Source organism: Lactuca sativa, chromosome 4, assembly GCF_002870075.4.
Source record: "Lactuca sativa cultivar Salinas chromosome 4, Lsat_Salinas_v11, whole genome shotgun sequence".
NCBI classification, from domain to species: Eukaryota; Viridiplantae; Streptophyta; class Magnoliopsida; order Asterales; family Asteraceae; genus Lactuca; species Lactuca sativa.
The window spans coordinates 214,402,930-214,427,543 of NC_056626.2; the positions used below are offsets into that span (position 1 = coordinate 214,402,930).

General features: G+C 33.0%; 1 protein-coding gene across 1 annotated transcript; it reads right to left on the minus strand.

The window, feature by feature from the left end:
* Nucleotides 1-6,709: 6,709 nt before the first annotated feature.
* LOC111895869 (enolase 1, chloroplastic) lies at nt 6,710-9,725 on the minus strand. The gene is made up of 7 exons (XM_023891924.3): nt 9,080-9,725; nt 8,556-8,863; nt 8,286-8,440; nt 7,888-8,205; nt 7,642-7,788; nt 7,489-7,539; nt 6,710-7,045 (listed from the first exon to the last, which is right to left on the minus strand). Exons 1-7 carry the CDS (start codon nt 9,505-9,507, stop codon nt 6,980-6,982), a joined length of 1,473 nt encoding a protein of 490 aa, XP_023747692.1. The 5' UTR covers nt 9,508-9,725; the 3' UTR covers nt 6,710-6,979.
* Between the last annotated feature and the right edge of the window lie 14,889 nt (nt 9,726-24,614).

The following is a 24,614-nucleotide window of genomic DNA, read 5'->3' on the forward strand; positions in this document are numbered from 1 at the left end:
AAAATTGGGTCTATTTCAGCGGGTTTTGTAAGTTGAATCAAATCGATTCAGCCAACAGAGTGCTAGATCGGACGAGAAATCAAGGGAAACTTGGATTTTCTATGAAGATGTTGGATAAGCTACTAGAGGATAATTGTAAACCTATGGTGATTACTTACATAATTTTAATCGAGGCCACCATTTTTGACTGTGGGATTACTGAAGCGATGAAGCTTCTTGATGAAATGTTGCCTAGACGTCTTCAACCCGATATGAATGTGATTTAAGGATTTTTGAAGTGATTTGAATAGAAAAGGCGGTGGCAGTAGGTAACCCCGAATGTCTTGGTAGCCGGAAAAATGGCTCCAACTCCGGTGGGGAGTTCTTGGTCGTAAATGAAGAAGGAGGAGGGGGTGGAGTTTGTAGAGAGAGAGATAGGGGGAGAGAAAAAGGAGAGAGAGAGAGAGAGGTGGGCCCTCTTATTTTTTTAATAATTAAAATGAATAAATAATTATTAAATTAGAAAAAAATGAATTTAAAAATGGAAAAAAAAATACCCCAATAGTATTACAGTCATTTCACTATTCACATGGACCAAAAACACAACGAAACTAACTCAAAAGGACCAACAATCCAAAAAGGTCGCCCAAAAAAAATGCATATCACAGGGACCATTTTTGCAGTTTTGTCATTTGGTTATTATTCAGTTTGGAACTCTATGCATTTAGTTTTCATTCACGTTTTGAAATTTAAATCTTTAATGAAATCACTAGGTTATAACCCGTGGGAACCACGGTTATGGAATTAAACAAATTTTCATAGTTAAAAATCATAATTATTAATCAATTATTTTTAAAATTTATTAAGAGAGATATGAGATTGTCATGTAATTTTATAATAGTTGATTTAAATAATTATATGAAATCATTTTTCAAGATACATAGGATATTATTTGTGTGAATTAATGAAAAAATTGATGTCATATAATGAAATATAAAATATATAATTGATCATAAAATAAAACAACTACAATGAGTTAAGTAAATGAAAATTTAGTATATGATAAATTATACAATCAGGTTATTATAATAATGAAAGTAAAAAAGGATTACAAATGTACATAGAACAAAAGTTGAAGGTGTTACATGCCTAAAAAAAAGGTAAATCACATGACGTGTGAGAAATGAATTGAGCGGAGAGATACTTTTGAAATGAATCGAATTAGAACGTTGAAGATCACTCACGAATACAAACTATGACTATGAAATAATAACAAATTAAAGATCGAGCGGAGTGATGTTTTTGGAAGACAACGAATATGGTATAAATCGGTGACCAAGTCGGAGGTGCCCTTGAGCTGGAGAACAGGAAAAATAGTGAACAGTAGAGTCAAGAAGAAATATTGTGAATTATGTGTAGGTGATGTTATTTTTGGGTAAGGTTAGCCTGGAGTTGAGACATAATGGTTCCTTCAGAACAAATTAATAAAAATGAATGATCTATAAATAGTTAACTTAAGAAATGGTCAATGTATAAAGAATAACAATAATAATAATGATAATAAGACTCTGAATATGAATAAAAAAATTAGGAATGCATTATTAAAAAGTAGAAAGCCGTAATATGACAAATTCATACAATCCACAACCAATATTATTGCCCAAACAAAGTCTTCACCTCCTAATCATTAACCAACAATTCGAATTAAATTCAAAAATAATTGTGTGATTACAACTTGCCCTTGTAGAGTACTCACATCCTAAATTATATCAACCACAACTATTCAGCTCAGCCACAAATTCATGCATTCAACATTGTTCAATATGTCCTAATCCTTATTATTAATCAATCTCTCAAAACAATCCATGTGATATGAAATCAAAGTATTTCTAATACTACAATACCTGAATGTAATAATAATGTAAAAGGGTGTACTACAATACCTAATTCTATATCGTTTATCATAATAATATAAGATGATCGTATTAGGACAATATATGACCAATAGCTTTTGATCAAGTGATTAACCATCAGACATATTAAAGTATATAAGAAAATTAAGTAAAATATTTTTAGGCCAATATATATATATATATATATATATATATATATATATATATATATATATATATATATATATATATATAAAAGTAAGAGTAGACTATAAAAAGGAAGGATATAAACAATGAAATAAATAAATTATTTAACTGTAAATCTTTTATAGGGTTCAAAATGATACACTCCTTTGTAGATCCAACATCATATCATATTAAAATGTACCCCCATGTTGTGTTATCAAAAGACCTTACATTTTCCATGCTAGTTTATATGTTTAATCTTATTATTCTAATAGGAGGCTAAATATTATCCTAACATCAAAAGCATTTTTTATAATGATAAGTATCTAAAACTGATCAAAACAACTAATGTTGATAAAAATAAATAAAGCTAGATTGAAGAGTTTATTGCCACTTTTAGCAGAGCAAAAAGGTATTAAGGGTGACCATGAATGATTGGAAAGTTGGCGGTGACACATAAATTAAGCATGGCAGAAGTTCATATGTGGGCATATTTGGAATGTCAAACAAAGCAAAACCAAACAAAGTAAAGGAGAGGATTCACAGGTCACCTCTTTAGATTTCTAGCTGCAATTAAAGTGGGATAGTTGAATGAGGGAAAAAAAGGGTAGATTGTTTCTTCCATTTGATTAATGAAATAGTAGCACATAAATAATTTTCATATCTATAATCAGGCCAAAAATAATTTAAATTTTAAACAACCTTTCTTGTCCTATAGAACACCGCCATTATGCACAAAAAACTATTTCATATAAAAAGATGGAAATATAAGTTTTATTAATGCTCTGAATTGAGTAGTTGTAATTGGCCACACATAAATTGGATAATGATGCAAACTAACTCAACAAAAACACACAAAAGAATTTTCATGAAAAAAAGAAGAAAACACATATCTTTTCACACTAACCCGCAAGGGGCTCAACTCAAAATAAGGAAACGAACAGATAAAATCAAACCTTTCATTCAAGCATTTTAACAAACACTTGACGGACAATCGTATGTAAGGATCAGATTTCTTCTCTAATAGTGAGGTTGCACAACAACTCCAAAAAGTTAAATCTCTATCATTGTTTTTCAAACTTGTTAATTTCAAAATCGTCAATTAAATATGTGGACCAAAATCAACAGAAGGTGAAAAACCAGGAAATAACTCTATCTTCAATCAAATAGAAATCGTATTAGGTCTAAGGTAAAAAGAATAAGTAATGTAAAAGATTATGAACTCATTTAAATAGGTTTAGAAATTGAAAGATATAGATGAAATCACAAAAGAATATGAACTCATCTTCTTTGAAAACCAAGAAATATCTAACGTTAAAGCATTGGAGGATCATTACGTTTTTTTATCATCATATTGAAGAAGAAGCCGCATCATGATTTTATGGTCAGAGAGATTAAGAAATAATTTTGGAAACCGATTACCTTCTATATTATGTTAATCAACTCAGCAATATCGTTCATCACTTGCTGATTTCTCGTTCATATAGTTAGAAAGTCTATCATCGTTAGGTTGTGTGAACGTAAATTTAAATTATAATCTACCCTAATAAATGAAATAAATGAAAATGTTATTGTCACTTGTCATTCTCTCATTTATTTGACCACATGTCATTTTGTCATAATTTTGAAATATATTTATTTTCCACTTGTCAATTACTTCATTATTCATTTCCACTATATCATTAATTTAGTTTCCATAAATTAAACCTACTATAATAACTATTAATTTCAAATTTGAAATTTCAATTTCAATTTCAAATAAATTTACACTTTAAACATTTGTATTTAACATTTTATTATAATAAATCGTTTAGTACACGGGTCTAACAATTAAACATATAATTTTAATTAATTTATTTTTTGCATGTTTTTTTTTCATAATTTTCACTTATTTCATATTTCAAATTCAAATAAACTCTTCATTTAATCGCTCCTGTTTAACATTATGTTTTAATTAACCCGTATAATATACGGGTTTCACAACTAGTTGCTAATTTTCAGGAATGATTATCATACATACTTATAAAGCTAGCATTTTTTCTTGAATCTCATGCATTTGAAACCCCCATTCTTTTTTTCTTTCACCACATTCATTTGAAACTCCCATGACTTTTCAACTACTTTATAATAATAATTATAATTTGGTAATTAGGTTAAATAAATATCAAATCTAAAGTGTAATCATATATAAACTAAATTTCAATATTAAAATAATATATTTACTCCTACTTATAAAATTATGTTTTTTAACATTTAACATATTATACTTAATTTATTAGTTTTAATATATTGTTGGATGTAAACCATTATCATTTTAAAGGTATCATTTTTGAAAAATTTGTGTAAAATACTTAAATTATTAATTAAAATATAACATTATAGGTTCAACTTAAATATAAATTTTATTTAACTTAAACAACCCAAAGATTATTTTATAAATAGTTAAAAGTGATAAATGGTGGTGTCTTTCTAATAATGATTGTAAGTTGGTTAATAAGGTTAAATAAATATCAAACTTAAAGTGTAATCATAAATAGACTAAATTTCAATTTTAAAATAATATATTTACTTCTATTTTATAAAGTTATGTCTTTAAATTTTAACATATTATTCTTAATTTATTAGATTTAAAATGTTGTTGCATGTAAACCATTATTAGTTTAAAACTACAACTTTTGAACAATTTGGACAAAATAATTAAATTGTTAATTTAAATATAACATTAGAGTGTCAACTTAAATATAAATTTCAGTTCCACTAAAAAAACCAAATAATATTTTATAAATAGTTAAAAGTGATAAATTATAGTGATAAATTCAAAAACTAAATTGTAATATCAGTTTAACTAAAATATTTCCTAAATATATTTTTACAATCGTTAAAATTTTTCAAATAAGTAGCTTAAAATAACTTATAATAACAATACTTAAAAACAACTCTATATAAATGATTATATTGTTATCTTTTAAAACCAAAAAATAATGTTTGATGTTTTAAATAATTATAATGATAGAAATTAAAACATTAAGCAAATAAATTCTAAAAAATTAGTTAACAATAACAACAACTATAATTAATATTAAACCATATATAATATTTAATTTTATTGATGTGTAACTCGCAAGTAGAAGTTCATTCAAACGATTGAGATTATGACGTTATAATAGATGTATATATATTATCATATAATTCAAAATAATCAATATATTATATCAAATTAATATACGAATTATTATATCAAATTTAACAACAACGTTAGTGTTATATTTAAAAAAATATAAATTTGTAAAGACTTCAACAATATAGGTTTTTCTACGCATTACAATGTCAACTCAAATATAAATTTCAGTTCCATTTAAAAAAGTAAAGAATATTTTGTAAATAGTTAAAAGTGTTAAATTATAGTGATAAAAGCAAAAATTAAATTATAATGTCAATTTAACTAAAATATTTCTTAAATATATTTTTATAATCGTTAAAAGTTTCCAAATAAGTAGCTTAAAATAACTTACAATAAAAATAGTTAAAAACAATTCTATATAAATGATTATATTGTTAGCTTTAAAAAAAAACAATGTTTGATGATTTAAATAATTATAATGATAGAACTTAAAACATTAAACAAATAAATTTTAAAAAATTAATTAACAATAAAAACAACTATAAATAACATCAAATCATATATTATATTTAATTTTATTAATGTGTAACTCGCGAGTAGAAATCATTCAAACGATTGAGATTATGAAGTTATAATAAATGTATATATCATCATATAATTCAAAATAATCAATATATTATAACAATTTAGTATATACAAATTATTATATCAAATTTAACAACGTTATTGTTATATCAAAAAAACATATATTTGTAAAGATTTCAACTATATAAACGTTTCTGCGCAACGCGCGGGCGTTCGCCTAGTATTAATATGATTGAAATTGAATGAGCGGGAAAAAAATCAAGAAAGCCTTAGAAAATGCCATGTGTCAAAGGAAGGGTTTAGAAAAATGACATGTAGCACCTTAGAGAGGTTTTTATTAAGAAGAGGGATTGTATAACCAGGGGCTGTTTCATAGTATTTATTTGAAACAACTTTTTTTAAGTATTTATTAATTACATATCTTTATATTATCGGTACCAAAATATAATAAACTAATGATAAAATATGTGTAATTAAAAAGTAATTATCAAAAACCCTTTTATTCAAGTCAATAATATAAGCAACCAACTTACCAAAAATTAATGGAAGTAACTAACTTACCAAAAATTTCAAATTTAAACAATAAATATGTTTAATGTCATTTTTATTCAACACTTAAAATATTTTACTGGTATCAAACCGCAATAAATCAATAAATATTTTTAATAAAAAACCAAAAATCACAGTAATTCAATAAACATTTTAAATAAAAAATCAAAAAACACCCCTTCGTCTCTATAAAATACAACTACAAAAGAAACAAGATGCTCACATTAATTAGAATATTTCTAAATGAAAACCGATCCAAATACGATCTCAATGTTGACAACTTTGACTATTTTAGTTATCAATTTAACTTCATACATGTGTCTAACTAATTTCCATATATCACAAACAACATCCTTGAATTACTTCAAACCAAAACGTATCAAAACAAACATCACACTGATTTAATTTCCATATTCATATTTTTCAGATCCAATTCATTTCAAACAACAACCAAATGTGCATTTTTTTTCCACCTCAAAAGGGACCATTTATTGTTTTACTCAAAAAATCCTCTTTTTAGACATTACATAAACATTCCCAAAACACCAACAAATAGAAAAGAAAAAAGATAATCTTTATTCAAAACACAACAATGGCTTCTTATTAGTTTCTCAGAAATGGTGTACCTAAGCAACAAAAAAGAAACAAAATAACCATTTTTCCTTCTCTATGGTGATCTGAATGCTTCTCCTGCATATCGCACATTTCCAAGTTCCTCCTCTATACGCAAAAGCTGCATCATTTCATAACAAGTTATAAAAAAAATACCTAATCTAATAAGCTATATACAAGTGTTTACTTAGCCAAAAAGGCTGAATAAAAGTTTGAGTAAAATACACGAATGGTCCCTATGGTTTGGGGTAATTTGTGCGCTTGGTCCTAAACAGACTTTTATTTAAATAGGAAAAAATGATAGGGCAGGTAAGGTAAGGTGAGAAGGTGTGGTTGGAGGTCTGTTTATTTAAATAAATTAAAAAATCAATGGCAAATTAGTTTTTTTAGGTAAGACAGGGACCAAACACGTAACAAAAACAAACAGTAGGGACTTTTCGAGTTAAAAAATAAGTTAGGGACCAAACGCGCAAATTACCCTAAACCATAGGGACCATTAGTGTAATTTACTCTAAAAGTTACAAAATTGGTAAGCAATTCAACTTGTAAAAAAAATGTTGTCACCTGATTATACTTGGCCAATCGCTCGCTTCTGCAAGGAGCTCCAGTTTTGATCTAAAACAAGTGCAATGAGTACACAATATTAGGTGATTAAAAAAAAATTTTAAAAAAATCATAGCACACTTAAATAACATAAGGTTAGAAATAAAGTGACACCTGTCCACTAGCTAAGCCAACGGAAAGATCTGCAATAAAGTTATCCTCTGTTTCACCACTTCGGTGGCTAACCATGACACCCCACCCTGCAGCTTTCGAGTCAAGAGCAGCTTGGATTGACTCAGTCACACTTCCTATTTGATTCACCTGAAACGAATGTTCAATTTTTCAAAACTCACACTTGATAATGTAAACTCAAGAACTATAAAGGGTAGTGTGTGAAGTGTGAGCATTATATGTGATTACCTTTAATAGCAAAGCATTGCAAGCTTTTTTCTGAATGCCTTCGACTATTCTTTTAGGATTTGTGACCAATAAATCATCACCAACAATTTGGATGTCAACTGAAGATTGTAGTGCAGTCCATGAGCTCCAATCATCTTGGTCAAAAGGGTCTTCGATTGATACGATTGGGAAATCTCTTACAAATTCTCTGTATAAATCACCAAGGCTTGGAGCTGATAAAACATGAGCTCCATCGTTTGGTTGTTTCTTGAAATTCAAATCATATTTCCCATCTTTTGTTAAAAACTCTGACGCTGCAACATCCATGCCTATCTTTATCTGAAAAGTTTCTTCTTTTAATGTCAGATCAGGTAGGTTGTACTGTGTTTGATATACATTGGACAGAGACAGATATGTACCTTGCCAGTGTATCCGGCTTTTTCAATTGCATCAATGAGCAACACGAGCCCTTCCCTATTGTCCTGAACATTGGGAGCAAATCCTCCTTCATCTCCAACGTTGCATGCATCTTGTCCATATTTTGCTTGGATGATTCCCTTAAGTTTGTGATAAACTGTAGTGAGAAAAAGGTTAGAAAGCTAGTTATTAACAGTGTTTATGGACTATTATAAAAGATTGGAATGTTAATTGTAGAGTTGAAAACTTGAAAAGATAAGCTAACAGCTAACCTTCACTGCCCATTTGCAGAGCCTCGGCAAAAGAGGATGCACCCACGGGAAGGATCATGAATTCTTGCATGGCTAAGTTATTTCCGGCATGGCTGCCTCCATTGATGACATTGAAAGCTGGAACTGGCATAACGAGTTCTTTTGTTCCTGATATCTCTTGAATGTGTTTGTAGAGGGGAATGCCTTTGGCTCCTGCACCAGCTCTGCATACACTTAGGGAGACTCCAAGTATGGCATTAGCTCCAAGCTTGGATTTGTTTGGAGTTCCATCGATCTCTAGCATAATGGCGTCAAAATCAGCTTGATTCCTATGTGTAAAAGGAAGGATCAAGTGTCAGCAATGGAGATCTAACGTCAGTAATGAAATTAGATACTCAATCACAGAATACGAATATAATGAACTCAAGTGGAAAGCTAACACAGCTATGGTTAATTAGTAGATTAACAGCAATACTGATAACAAATGTATAGATTTGAATATTAAAAATGAAGTACATGTAGAATGTATATGAGAAATATCTGACCTGACATCAACACCGATGATCTTCGGACCTAAAATTTCATTGATGTTCTTAACAGCGTTAAGAACTCCTTTCCCACCATAGACACTCTTATCACCGTCTCTGAGCTCCAACGCCTCGTAAATCCCAGTGGACGCACCACTCGGGACGGCCGATCGGTAAAGATCGTCAGTTACGAGATCAACCTCCACCGTCGGATTCCCTCTGCTGTCGATGATTTGTCTCGCCTTCACCGATTTCACAGTTGACGATTTCGTCGAGGCAGTAGCCGGCGACTGAGCAACCGAAATGGAGTTCCGAACAACCAACGGCCTCGAAGATTTCCGGGAGGAGGTTGGTAGGGAAAGCACAGGAATTATTGCTGAGGATGATGGAAGTTTAGAGGAGAAGAAGGGTTTTGAGAGCGAGGTGGTAGGAGCTGCTAAGGCCATTGTAATTCAGGAAACAACCTAGAGAGCAATGGAATTGGAGAAATGAGTTAAAAAAAAGATGTGTATATAAATGGAAGGTTTTATTGGAATGTCCGCCGTAGGTAGCGGCGAAAGCAGAGACGTTTTGGTGTTTGGTGGTGGTTGGTGGAAGCGACGACGTGAAATACCAGAAGTAATTTGGAAAGACAACTGCTACTGTGTTCGAGCAGACCGAAAGCTGACCGAACTGCTGAGTTGGGGATCTTAGGGCTTTGGGTGGGGCCATGAACAAGACTGGGGCATGGGCCTCCATTTAGTTGGGCTTTTATATGTTAGAGTTATAGCTTATTTAAGCTATACTACACTTAAAAGGCCATAATATTTTTATGGATAATTGAGAAAAGCCACAAAAGCCCGCCATAATATTTTTTTTCGATGGGGTCATAAAAGCCAATAAAAGTCATATTGTTTTTTTTGGCTGAGTTGGTTTTGTGTTTTTTAACTCGTTTATTATATATATATATATATATATATATATATATATATATATATATATATATATATATATATATATATATATATATATATATATATATGAAGAAAAGGAATAGTAAACTTGTAATTTTTTGGCAGAATTGGTCCTTGTACTATTTTATTTATTTTGATGTTTTTGGTCCTTGCAATTAATATTTTTACACTTTTTAGGAACCTTTTAATATTTAAAGTTTGGCCACAAAACTTTAACGGTTTGACAACTTTGATCCATTTTCTAAAAAGTTGCTAATTCCAACCCCTTTAATTCTTTAGCCATTTTGACATTTCTGGTCCTTGCAGTCAAAACTTTTATATTTATTCATGAAAATGAAAAAAAACGGTTTGAGGCAATGCCCGGGCTTTTCATTCTTGCACTTTCTACGTCTATCATTTTATCGATTCGGAAACAACATTGAAATCTTCTGGCCTCCGCGTAGCGGGGGTAACCTTTCTAGTTTTTATTTATTTTTTATTTTTTAATCAAAATTAAACTTATTTTTAAATCTTTTTTTGTTTTTTTTATATTTTTATATTTTCTTTTTTGTTTTTTTTTAATTTCATTTTAGTTTTTTACTTCTTTTTTTTTGTCTTTCTATATTCATTTATTTTTCATAATTTAAAAAAAAAATCGTGTTTTTGTTTTTTTCTTTATTTTTATTTTTTTTTGTTTTTTTTAAACAAAACAAACTCAGACACCAAAACTATAATATAAACTCTACTATATTCATACACTTTACACTTTTTAAAAAATATCAAAAGAAATAATCAAATTGATAAAAAAACAAAACGTAACAAAAATACCAAAAAAAAAAACAATACAAATACGAAAAATATAAAAATATATTCATACACTTTGCACTTTTTGAAAAATATCAACATAAATTATCAAATTGACGAAAAACAAAACGTAAAAAAACGGAATATTAATATATATATATATATATATATATATATATATATATATATATAATGATAAAAATATAAAAACAAGTTTAGTTTCGGATAAAAATAAAAAATAAATGTAAATAAAGAAGTTAAAAAACATAAAAACCGAGTTTTTGACATGTGGTGCAATTTTTGCAAACTACATCGACCAAATTTAAAGTTTTATGGCTGATTTTGCAAAAAAAATAACAGAGTTAACCATAAAAATCGTTAAATGGGTTAGAGTGATAACTCTATGTCTCATTTGTGACCAGCCAACCAAAGAAAATAATAGGGTTTTTCTCAATTACACGTGAAAATGTTATGGCTTTTATGGTATTGTCATTTGGGTAATCTACAGAAAAGTCTCAAACTTTTGGGGAAAGTTTTAAAAAAAGTCATAATTTTTTTTTGAATAGAAAAGTCTTATTATTTTGAGAAAACCACATAATCTGTCATTTGTTGTTCAAATATAAAAAATAATAAAAAAATAAAAAAAAAATCTTTAATTTGGGCAAAATGTTAAATAATCGAAATTTTTATGTTTAAAAAAAACTTTTGAACTTTATTAAAAATTTTCCAAAATAATGGTATTTTTCTGCACTAATCTCTTGCCCTTTTTAGAAAATCAAGCATTGTTTGATAAAACCGTATAACTAGAGAGATATATAGGGTGTGTTTGCAAAAGTAACGGAAAGTTAGTTGTTGAAACTTGAAGGTTGAAAGATATTTTTTTTATTTATTTAAAAGTATTTGATACAAATAATTGGAAGCTTTTGAAATACATAAAGCTGCATAAAGGTATATAAATATAAACTAATGTTGAAAATAATAATGATAAATTAATTTTTCTAAACTATAATTTTCAAAAGTAAAATATCATACAAATTTTAATATCAAGTGAACTGGTTAAGCATTTTAATTAGTAAAAAAAATATGTATATTAGTAAATGATTGTTTTTTATAGATGAAGTAAACAAGAGTTCTCAATTTTGTAAGACATCGGGCCAAAATTTTTTTACATGTTACCAATGTTTCGGTGTTTTAAAAGAAACAATATTATTGTTTGATATTAATTTTGATTTATAAATTCATATAATAAATATTTATTATTTTGTTGAATGAAATTATAAAACACGTTGATATGGTTGTTTCAAATTAAAACATCATAATTGTTAAGCTATATTTATCTTTAATCGTATAAGATATATTTTTTTTTAAATAAAGACATTATAATTGTTAAAATATATTTATATTTTACCGTATAAAATAATGACCAAAAGTATGGATGTGATTTATTATTTTAAAGAGTATTTACATCAATTTGTTAAATCTACAAAAAGGTTTTTTATTAAATGTTAGTTGAAGTAGTTTTTGGATTTCAAAAAGCTAAAATCTTCTGTTGTCGAAAAAACTTTTTTTCGAGATTTTTCTTAAAAACTACATGCTAAAAGCTCCTAAAAGTTGTGTGTCGAACATGTATGTAATCTTAAATGCAAAGCTATTTAAGAAGTAATGAACAAAAATTATCAATTTAATAATCGTTCCAAAAGAAGCCTCGAATCAGAAGTTTTCGATAATTAGTAAATGACTTTTACGATAATTGTTCCCTCAACTGAAAGATTTAATATGATCAAGAATCATATTAAAGTGGGATTACTAATTAACATATGATACTAAATGGTCAAACTAACAACAACTTAATATAATTGATTACCGACAAAATTGCAAAATTGCAAAAACTCGTCGAGTCCAACGATCTCCGAGTCTCATCCTGCTCAACTCACAGAGTCGTCCCTTGACTCACCGATCCGAAGCTTTAACCAAAAGAGGTTAGGGTTCCACGACCAGACTCGTCGAGTCCAAGAACAGAATCGCCGAGTCCAAGGCAATCTTCAGCAGACTCGCCGAGTTGTTCCTCCAACTCGTCGAGTCCATGCACATGTTCATACAACTCGTCGAGTACACTCATGTGACACGCCGAGTCTCTCCAGTTCTCAATCCATTCAGAGGCTTTTCGAGCCATGCAGGGGCTCCAATCCATAGATCCACTCTTCTACAGTCCAACCCTCACATAAAGTGGCAAACTTTACGTGAAACCAAAGAGATATAGGCCCGAAACACTCTAGGGCTTGGGTTTAAGACAAAGGGGCTTCACCAATAACTCTTAGACATAAACTTTATGACATTTTGGACCATCACAAGCCTAGATCTGAAGTAGCAACCTCAGATCCAAGCCTCTAACTCGAAATAGTTCTCAATCATACCAAAAATGCCCCCAAATCTCAAATGATAATAGATCCAGATACAAAAGAGCCCAAGCAATAGATTATTACCTCCAATATATGCTCCAACTGAAGTATAATCCGGATCTCTTCAAGTCTCCTTGATCCAAGCTTCTTGATCTTCAAGATCCCTTCACAAATCACACCAATTTGCTTCCAAGGCTTCTCACAAACGAAATTAGGGTTTCTGGATCTCAAAGGGGGCTAAGGGGGCTGATGGGAGGACATTAAGTCCTTTAAATAGGGTGCAAACCCTAAGATTAGGGTTTTTCTCATCCCAACACCAACTTGTCAAGTCCAGCTTCCGACTCGGTGAGTTGGTCACTTAATTCGTGACCCAAACCCGCTCCGACTCGGTGAGTAAGCGTACCTACTTGTCGAGTCCCTTCTTCGAAATTACACTTTAAACTCTTAAATCGTACTTCTGAAATTCAGGATGTTACAAACAATGCTACCTTTAATACTATTATATGATGTTATCTATTTAATCCTAACATAAAATAGAACCATATTTGGTTCGCATGTAGCACAATATATACTTATATTAACATATAATCCATGCAATAAGCATATAATTCATGTATGACTTCTAGTAGATATTTAATACTTTAATTATACATGTATTAAATCATGTTCCTGAAAGAGATTATGCACTCACTTGACTTAGGTGAATGATTGGCGATTTCGACAAAACTTCACCTAACACTTTTAGCTTTTCCTATGGCGTGACCTAAGTACGAACATTACTAAATCTTAGTTTTATATTCCTGGCGACTAATAATAGCCAATATTCATCACTAATCTCAATGTCCACATCAATATCTATCAAGTAAGGATTAGTCAGGCAGGGCACTTCGGAGGCAGGATCCTTTCAGCATATAGCCTTTCTGAAATCCAACAACCAAGCCAACGTAACCCTTCTAGACACCTTTCTCGTAAGTAGATCAATCAATATAACAACACATAATTACTGATAAATCTTATTTATAGGTTCATAACAATGGCTTATGACTATAAATATAAGTTACATTGAAAGTGATAGAGTGTAACTTAACATACAAGGCTTTTAAGCAAAAACTGGGAAAGCGAGCAGACAGAATTCCGAAACCAAAAGCTCTATGATGTTGGGCTCCAAGCTACTTTAGAGCCTAGCTAAAACATTCAAGAAACCCAAAAAAAATCGGCCCTAAAAAGCAAAGGTTTTAACAGCGATTGGAAGTGAAATTTTGAGGAAATGAGCAAGAACTCGGAGGTATTTATATCCATCCAGTAGAGGCATGCTGCACAAGTTCTAGGGCGCACCACACATGGTCGCCATGTTGGTTCCTCCAGCCTCCTGCCACGTGTCGCGATTAGAATGAGCCATCCATTCCCCTTCTAGAACATGCCATATGTCGTCTTCTTGTGGCGTCACGTGTCATGTTATTGTGGTGCCACGTCACCTTGTCGATGATGGAAGGGGCTGCCAACCATGCCACGTGGCGCCCTCTCGTGGTGCCACATCATCGGTGCATGCGGCGCCTTTCGCGCACGCTGATTTTCAGATTTTTAAAATGTCGTAACTTCTTCATACGAGCTTCATTTTCGACGTTCTTATATCTTCGGAAAGCTCTTGATGAGATCAACAACTTTCATTTAGACTTCGTCGCCAAATTTTGAATTTATTTTAAAAACTATATTTTTAAAAGAATTAGGCCTTGTTTGGTAGCCTCTTAATTGGAAAATTAAGAGGAAGTCTCTTAAATTTTAAGATCCAGACTGTTTGGTAACATCTCAATTTATGGCTCTTAATTTTTAAAATGCCTATTACCTTTTCAGATCTTTGGATGTGTCTAAATTAAAAAAAAAAAAAAAGAAGGCGCGTTCCTCTTTTTCCCTGGCACGTCAACCCTTTCCCTTTTCTCTTTATTTCACAAATGCCGACCCCTCCTTCCCCTCCATCTCCAATCGCACGTTTGCAAACCTCCAACATCAGCCATATGCCTTCGCCGGATTCGCCGCCGCCTCCAACTGCTTCGTTTATGCCGCCTTCGTCTCCGGGTCCTTCTGGTTCACCCTCGGCATCTTCTACTGGCAAAGTTTTAGTTTTCCCTAATATCTCACTTCTTTCCGTATTCTCTTTCTTTCATAGACGTCGACGCTCCTTCCCACTGTATCTCCGATTTACACACACCCTTTTCGATTCTGATTGCATTATTCCTCCTCTGCATCTCCCTTGGTACTTGGTTGCAGATCTAAAAATGGTGGCATCATGAAGTGGAAAGGATGATGAACAGGGGAATCACAAGTGAAGGAGTAAGTTAATGGACAATTTTTTTTTGTTTGTTTTTTGTTTTTTTTCTTGGGTGATTTTGTTTTGTCGGTATAGGTTGTGGTGATGGTGGTAAAATGTAGGAATGGTGTTTGTGTGGGTGGTGTTCGGTGGTTCAGGAAAGAGTGAAGGGGGGTAATGTTGGATTGGATTAATGACTATGGTGGTTGTGTTGATTATGGTGGCTGGATAGTGGTTGATGGTGGGTTGTATACAATATTTGCACACAGGTTGACTTGTGGTTTGATACCAAAAACAATGGAGTAAACAAAGAAGCAATATTAATCAATGAATTGATTATTAAAGCAGTTGAAGAAACAAGTATTGAACTACTTAACACTTGGCTAGGAAAGAAGGATGTAGTGTCTTTAGATGTATCAACTTCTGTTGTGAAATGTCTTTAGATGTTTTTTGTTTGGTTTGTTGCATAATTCTGGAAAATTTATGCTACTTTTCGTGTGGTTTACTATTAATAAATGACATCAGAGGATGTATAAGTTATGGTAGTTTGTAAATTTGTTTATAAATCCTTGTTTATGTCGTAGTTTTAGAAGAGTTAAATGCATAATGTAAGAACAAATAGTTGAATTCAATAAAAAATAAAACAGAAGGGTAAAATGATCATTTTAATAATTCAACACAGCAATTCAGAGGTCTCAACCAAACAACATGTTAAACATTCAGCTCTTAAAATTTCAGAACCTCTTAGAAATTCAGATCTCTTAAAAATTTAGATCTTAAAAATTCAGATCCTACCAAACAGCCCCTTAGATTGTTAAAGTACATTAAAAATTCATAACTCTCTCATATGATATCCGTCTCGACTGTCTTTATATCAACAAAACCATATGAACGAGATCTTTAACTCTTGTTTGGATTGCTTTTCCTAACAATCAACCGATATCTACTTCGGTTTTAGAGCCGTGTACTGTTGCGCTGAAATTCAAAAAATCATAACTTACTCACATGAAGTCAGATTTGGACGTTCGCTATATGCACACTCTCGGTTTAATGACTACTATGACTTTCATTTATATCACTTAGGCTAAAAAGTAATCTATCGAAAAATTCACTTTTTACGATACGCAAAGTCGTACCGGTTTAATCGCGAACCTTCGAAGAAACATAACTTCTTCATACGAAGTCGGATTTGGGTGTTCTTTATGTAACACCCTGATCCTCAGGTATTAATATTAACATTTCGGTTTGGTATTTTTGAAAACCTACTCGGCGAGTTGGCCTCCCTACTCGTCGAGTAGTAGCGGGTTTGGGCGCGAGGTTAATGATCTACTCGCCGAGTCCATTATGGTACTCGATGAGTAGATGCTGGCAGATGAAACCCTAGATTCCAGGGCCTTGCACCCTATTTAAAGGGTCATTAGCCTCCCTTGGCCTCCCCTTTACAGCTCTATACCTCCCTAAAACCCTGATTCGAGTGTGAGTGTGCTTCTTGGTGGTTTTAAAGCTTGAAGGAGGGATTTGGTGAAGGAATCACTTGAGGAATCAAGCTAGAAGAAGCAAGGGACTCGTGGGGATTCAAGATCTACTTCTGTGGAGCACTTTCTGAAGGTATTAAGCTGTCCCTTGGCTCATTTCCACCCAAAACCCTCTTGTGCATGGATTCTAAGAAAGGGATTTTGTGTTTATGCCAAGATCTGAAGTTGTAACTTTAGATCTAAACTCCTTTAGGCCTTAAGATGCATAAAGTTATCAGTTGAGCTTAGCATGTGCCTTCCCTCAAGTGTATGACTCCATTCCAAGCTTAGATTTGCCATTTTAGGGCCTTAAAGCCTTGCATGCACGTAAAGTTTGCAACTTTATGTCACACCCCCGGCCAAGGCGGAACACGCCGGGAGTGGGACTAAGTTCATGGATCACAGATAAACTGAATATATAGCACAAGTACAACGATAAACAGAACTGCATTTGTATTTCATCATTAAGTTTGAATACAAGGTTCTTACAGATAATAATAGTACAGTAGTTGCCTTAAACAGGTAAGCAGATATCAAAAACAAGCTAGCTAGGTCGTCTGCAATCCACAGCTAATCTTCTGTCTGAACGCCTGGCTAATGATCCCCTAAGAATACATGTAATTTTGAAAGTCAACACAAAGGTTGGTGAGTGTCACAGGTTTTCTGCTAACGCAGTAATACTTTTAATCAGTCTAAAAAGTATTATCTTTGTATGTATAACAACAGTTAAAACAGTGTTTGCAATGAGTCTTTAAAAGCCAAAATGTATAGTTTGTATAAGTAAACCCATACGTAAAACTGTGTTTGTAATGAACCTTTGAAAGCCAAAACGTTATGTTTCATAAGTAATTTCATACCTAAAACTGTGTTTGTAATGAATCTTTGAAGCCAAAACGTTATGTTCCATAAGTAATTCCATACTTAAAATTGTGTTTGAAAGCAACCAAATCCATGGTTGTACGGGTAACGAATAAAGTTTTCTGCCAAGGTTGTAATTAACAACCGCAGATACGGATAAACAAACATACGGATATACGGATACAGTTATCTGCCAAGGTTGAACTTAACAACCGCAGATACGGATAAACAACAAGTATATTTGATAAGCATACACATAAAGTGTACGATACTTGTTTAAACAGTTGACAAGACTTAGTATAGTGTACGCAAGCACATGTATGAGCCTAAGATACAAGTTCTATAACTTGTATATATGTATAAACCTATATATTTATGTCATAAACAGATATACAGATACATGGATAAAGTTATCTGCCAAGGTTGAACTTAACAACCGCAGATACGGATAAACAGGTAATTGACAAGTATATATTTGATAAGCATACACATTGAATAGTACGATACTTGTTTAAACAATTGATAAAACTTTGAGTACAAGCACATAAATGAGCCAAAGATACGAGCTATTTAACATGTAAAAATATATAAACTTATATATTTTTATGTATGTATGAGGTATAATGAAACTACCAAGTTGATAACTGGCTATACAGTCCTAGCACAATTTTAGTTGGAACATATATGGTATTTTTATTAATCGTATTATCTTAACCAAATAACATATAAAAGTATTGAGGTTTAAAACGATTTTGTTTACTTAACATGTAAGCGTTTAAACAATTATTTCTAAAACTGGTAAAGTATTTACACAAAACAATGATATTTTTTTTGTGTATTTTGTATGATAAATATTACTTACTACACGTACCGTAAGTAGTAGCGTGATAAATAATATTTTTGTGTGAATTATATTGCATAAAAACGGCAGTATTGTTTGTTTAAACAAAGTATTTAGAAAATAGATATATACTAGATATACAAGTACTACATGTATTCCCCCCCCCCCCCCCCCCCCCCCCCCCCCCGAAAATATGTAAAAGTGGGGCCGTAACACTCACCTTAATGTGTGGTTGTCGAGTAATTGTTGCGAGAAAAAGCGAGATGTAATGTCGTGAATACGAATCGTCGAGATTTATTTAGCTTCCTAGAATATTAACATAAATTAATATGTGAATGATTGTTTGGAAATTTAACCAAAGTATAGGGTTCATTTACTAATTTAAATAAATCAAATGAGACTAAGTTTGTCAATACTTTTCAAAATGAGGGACTAAAATGATGTATTTAAATTCTAAGTTTAAGTTGTGGACTTTTTAATTGATAGTTTAATGACTTAGGACCAGATTTGTAACTATTTCTCATACGAGGGTTAAAATAATTAATTAAAATCAAGGGAATGGTCAAAATTGTATAAGTCCGAAAGTTGGGGGTTATATTTAATTAAATCTAATGAAATGTTGAGAATTAAGAGGGAAACTATTTGGTGTATTTGCTTCACGCAGGTTACGAACAAGAAAATAAATAAATACATAAATAAACGTAATGGTCCTGTGGTTTCTTGTCATCGACGAAGGGCAAGCAAAACAAAAAAAAATGATCAAAAGGGTGGTGGCGGTTACTTACCGCACAGGAGGTGATGGCCAGTGACGTACGGTGCAGGGCACTCAGCAACAGTGGAGGTGTGTGATGATGATGAAGTCCGGCAGCCTCTTGCTACCGGGTTTTTCTTGGTTCTCCGGCGAGTGTGAGGACAGAGGGAGGGTGGGGAAGGTTACTAAGCTGCTCACAGCTACAAAGGAAGGTGGTGGAGGTGGTTTTTCGGTGGAAAAGGAGGGGTGGTAGTGGGTTGACGGGTGGTGACAGTGGAGTGATCAGGGGTGGTTCTGGTGGTTGTTTTGCTTCCGGTTCTTCCTCATTTTGAGCTAACTATCGAATGATGGAATGCCTGGGGTGATGTAGGTGTTTAATGGAGTTATAAGGGTGTTATAATGGTGGCTTTTGGGTGTTCTTGGTGGTAAACCGGGAAAGAGATGGAAGGTGGTTTTAGAGAGAGATAGGGACGTTTTAGAGGAAGAGAAGATAGCTGGAAGTTTTGTGAGGAAGGTGAGGATCCAAGGCTCCCTTTTATAGCCATGAACACACACGTACACTCATCATATGATCCATACCTTCTTTCAAATCACAACCCATGCTTTGTACCATTTAGAAAGAGTGTAAGCAAGATGATAGAGTATAGGATGAAGGAAGAATACGTGGGTAAGGGGTGAGAATGAGCCGGATATTTTGGTTCCTACAAGCCTAGTGGGTCCCACATTGGGTTGCATGTTCATTCATTAATTGCTCAAAAACACACAAAATCGGGTGCATCGGGATCCGTGAGTCGAGAATATTTTTAGAAAATACATTTAGATAGAGTTTAATTCAAGGATTTCAGAACATCAAACGGATTAATTTTTGGAGTTACTAAACTCCGGGAAATTGCGTTTGAAGTTTTGCGTCTAAATGGCTTGCGGTGTCCATTTTCGCGACTTTTTAAATATTTTTGTAAAAATTATTTCGAGTGTGAAATTAAATAATAGAATATAGCCTAAGTCTAAAAACGCTCTCGTAAATCCCGTCGGCAAAGCGTAAGTGCCTCAACGGATCGATTCGGGTTTACGCGATTAAAGAAAAACCAGTGTTTTACTGTCTGTTTTCTTAAAATTGTTGTATTTTTTACATACAAACTCCCTTTTTGACGTTCTTTATATTTTCGGAAACAGGGGAACATATACTATAATATTTTAATGTTTGTTTTGCTCAAAACTGTTCAATGCAAAATTTCATTTTTTTCAAATGCGTTACTTAGTGTTGCCGTTTAAGCGGTTTGATTCGGTTGAAGGTTTACCCATGTGGAAGTAAGGTATCATCTGATATCATGTAATAATTGAAATATAATTATTTATTTTTCATTAGATGCACTAAAACTCAGTAATTCGGATACACAAGAGATTCACGGATAGATTGTCGGTTATAATAATAGCCCTAAATTTCAGGTTGTCACACTTTACGTGGAAACCATGCATCAGGAGCCTAGATCTGGAGTTTGGAAGCATTGCATGGCTCAAAAAAGGTCTGTATGGCTTGAGATCTGATAGGACCCGACGAGTCACAGGGGGCGACTCGGCGAGTCATATGAAGGCAGGCATGGACTCGATGAGTTGGACGAACAACTCGGCGAGCCCGATGAATATTGCTATGAACTCGACGAGTTGGATGAACAACTCAGCGCGTCAGATGAAGATTACCTAGAACTCGGCGAGTTGAAGGAACAACTCGGCGAGTCGAGTAACATTTACCCAATGGTTGGATGTTCGTAGACGTGTCGATTGGCAAGCAAGGAAACTCGACAAACGACCTTAGATTATCGATCAAGACCGCATGAACTCGACGAGTCACCTTAATGAATTGGCGAGTAGATGTTATCCCGGGAAACTCGACGAGTCACGAGTTGTACTTGACGAGTTAGGGTCAACAGGGACCGTTGACTTGATCTGGGTTGTGGTTGACCAGGATGGACTTTGGGGAAATGACTGGATATTGTATGACATTTTTAGGCAGCTGCGTGGAGCAGCCCGTGGGGTACATTTGGTCACAAAGTGTCAGTTCAGCATTTGTGACAGGTGAGTTTCTCACCATACCTATGGGTCTAAGGCACCAAGGCCGGCCCATTATGTGATTATGATACATGTGTTAGACATTCTGTGTTTTGTTATGTGATTGCATGTTTTGTATGAAGACCCCGGGGGAAGCCCGTGGCATTGGATGTAAGACCATGTGTGTTGGATTAGTGTCTAAGTCCATAACTATTTTGGTATGTACTTGACTCGATGATGCATGGTCCTTTTGGGTTGCCTTCACCAAAGCAACTTGATAGGATGAATAATGGAGAGAAAGGATTAAATATGGTTTATTAATATATTATGAGAATAATATATTAAAGGAGAAATCATATTGTTTAATTAATATTAGTCAAGAATTAATAAGAATTAAGTTTATGGCTAAAAGAGATTAATTAAACTTAAGGGACTTGAACTGTCAATTGTATGATAGTTGAATATTGAGCTAATGGACTCCATAATAAAGGGGTGGACGAATTGTATGGGGAAACCCATTAGAAATCGTCCAAAGGCCTTTAAGGAAGGAGCCCATGGGTTGCTTAGGGCTTAAGCATCCAAATTAGAGTTTCCTTGTTAGATAACCCTAATAGCCTCACTATTTAAAGAACCCTTATGCCCAAAAACGTGAAGAAGACTGCTTCTAGGGTTTCCACACGTTTTGGGCAGCCTCCTTCTCTTCTCATCTTCATCCTTTTGCTCTTGGTGTTTGTGAACCATTAGAGGAGTGACATTTGTGACTCTAAGCTTTCTAAATTCAATACAAGGAGGATTTGGGATTGTTATTGCTATATAACAATCAAGGTAATAACTTAAACCCATTATTATGTTAATATGATTACTTGTATGCTAGAACTAGGGTTTATAGTCTTGGATGAATTGCATGTACAATAGAGAAACCTAGATCCAAGCATTAGGGTTTGTATGAGCACATAGGATGTTCTTATTGCCAAAACCCATCAGTGGTATCAGAGCCTAGATTGGTTTCTATTGTATTGATGCATATTTGATCGAAATCTGCATTGAAAATCGGATTTTTTGGCTTCTGAGTGTTTGACTCGCCGAGTCACTTGGTGAACTCGCCGAGTCAGCTGTACTCGACGAGTCCAGGTCCAGACTCGCCGAGTCACTTGGTGAACTCGCCGAGTCAGCTGTACTCGACGAGTCCAGGTCCAGACTCGACGAGTCAAAGGGTCTGACAGCTCAGATTCGTGATTTTCTTCTTGTTTTGGCTTGTGATAATTACCATAAACATGTTTTTGTTATAAAATCCGAATTTTATCAATATTTGGTGATTATCCTTACCTAAATAGAAGATAATTGTCAAAATTTAGATAATCACTTGTTTTATTAGATAAAGTTTGATTATTTGTAATTTAGATTTGAATTATCTTGTATGAAAAAGTTTCAATTTTCCCCTTTAGGTTTTATAGTTTGAATTTGAACTTAAAAGTTTTGTTTTGAAATTTAAATAGTTGAAACCCTAATGTTTTGAAAAGGTTTCAAAACTTGCCCTCAAGTTTTGGAATTTAAATTTTGATTAAAAGCTTAATTTTGATGTATATTATAAATTCTAAACCCTAATGTTTTGAAATGTTTCAAAACTTGCCCTCAAGTTTTGGGATTTAAAAGTTGATTAAAAGGTTTAATTTAGGAATGTTAAATTCTAAAACCCTAGTGATGTTTTGAAAAGTTCATATCACACCCTTATGGTTTTATTAATTAATTAAGGTGTATAATTAAAAGAAGTTTAATAAATCCATAAAAGTTTTGGTTTACAAATTAATTGAATTAAAAATATAATTGTTAAATTTGACCACCTAGTATTTTAAAAGTGTAAAATCCGCATGAACTCGACGAGTCACCTTAATGACTCGGCGAGTAGATGTTATCCTGGGAAACTCGGCGAGTCACGAGTTGTACTCGGCGAGTTAGGGTCAACAGGGACCGTAGACTTGATCTGGGCTATGGTTGACCAGGATGAACTTTGGGGAAATGACTGGATATTGTATGACATTTTTAGGCAGCTGCGTGGAGCAGCCCGTGGGGTACATTTGGCCGCAAAGTGTCTGTTCAACATTCGTGACAGGTGAGTTTCTCACCATACCTATGGGTCTAAGTCACCAACGCCGGCCCATTATGTGATTATGATACATGTGTTAGACATTCTGTGTTTTGTTATGTGATTGCATGTTTTGTATGAAGACCCCGGGGGAAGCCCGTGGCATTGGATGTAAGACCATGTGGAGTAGCCCATGGCAGTCCTAGGTGAAGACCATGTGGGGTAGACCATGTCATTGGATGTAAGGCCATGTGGGGGAGCCCATGGCAGTCCTAGGTAAAGACCATGTGAGGTAGCCCATGACAATCTCACAGGTTTCATATATGCATGGTTTACATGATATGTGTGTAGCTTTTATAGCTAACATGATATATGATATGTGGTTTGTGTATGTGTGGTATGCTCTGGGAAATTCACTAAGCATTTCGCTTACAGGTTGTTGATTGTTTCAGGTACTTCAGAGCCTAAGACCAAAGGCAAGGCGTGATGACGTGGCGTGCACTCTATCTCTCTTTTTGTGTGTTGAGACTCTCTGATGTTTTCAAAAGTACAATGAAATTGTAATAATTGTGAATTGGGAAACAAATGGTTTGGAAATCTACGGATTATGGGAATTGTTTGAGTAATTAAAAATGAAAAATTTCTTGATAAAAATTGGATCGTTACACTTTATATGTACGAAATCTATGTCGCATATACTATAACTTGGTTAGAATTATTTATCCTAAAAAGATCTTCTATCAAAAGTTAATTTTAATTTTTATTATCTATAAATTGATTAGCCCGAATCTACGGGCGTTACACTCATGACCTTCATCTGTCTCCTTCGGTTTCTAGTTTTTCACAAACTTTGGTTTATCAGGATTGATTGTTTGTTGTTCTTTCTCGATCTCTTTTCTTTCAGAGGTTTTCCAATCACAATCGTCATCTTCCGATATGTATTTGAGAAACCCCAAGTTTTTTGTCGTCGAATTCCTGAAACGATAGGCCACAGATCGGAGATGGTAACTTGTGAAGCTT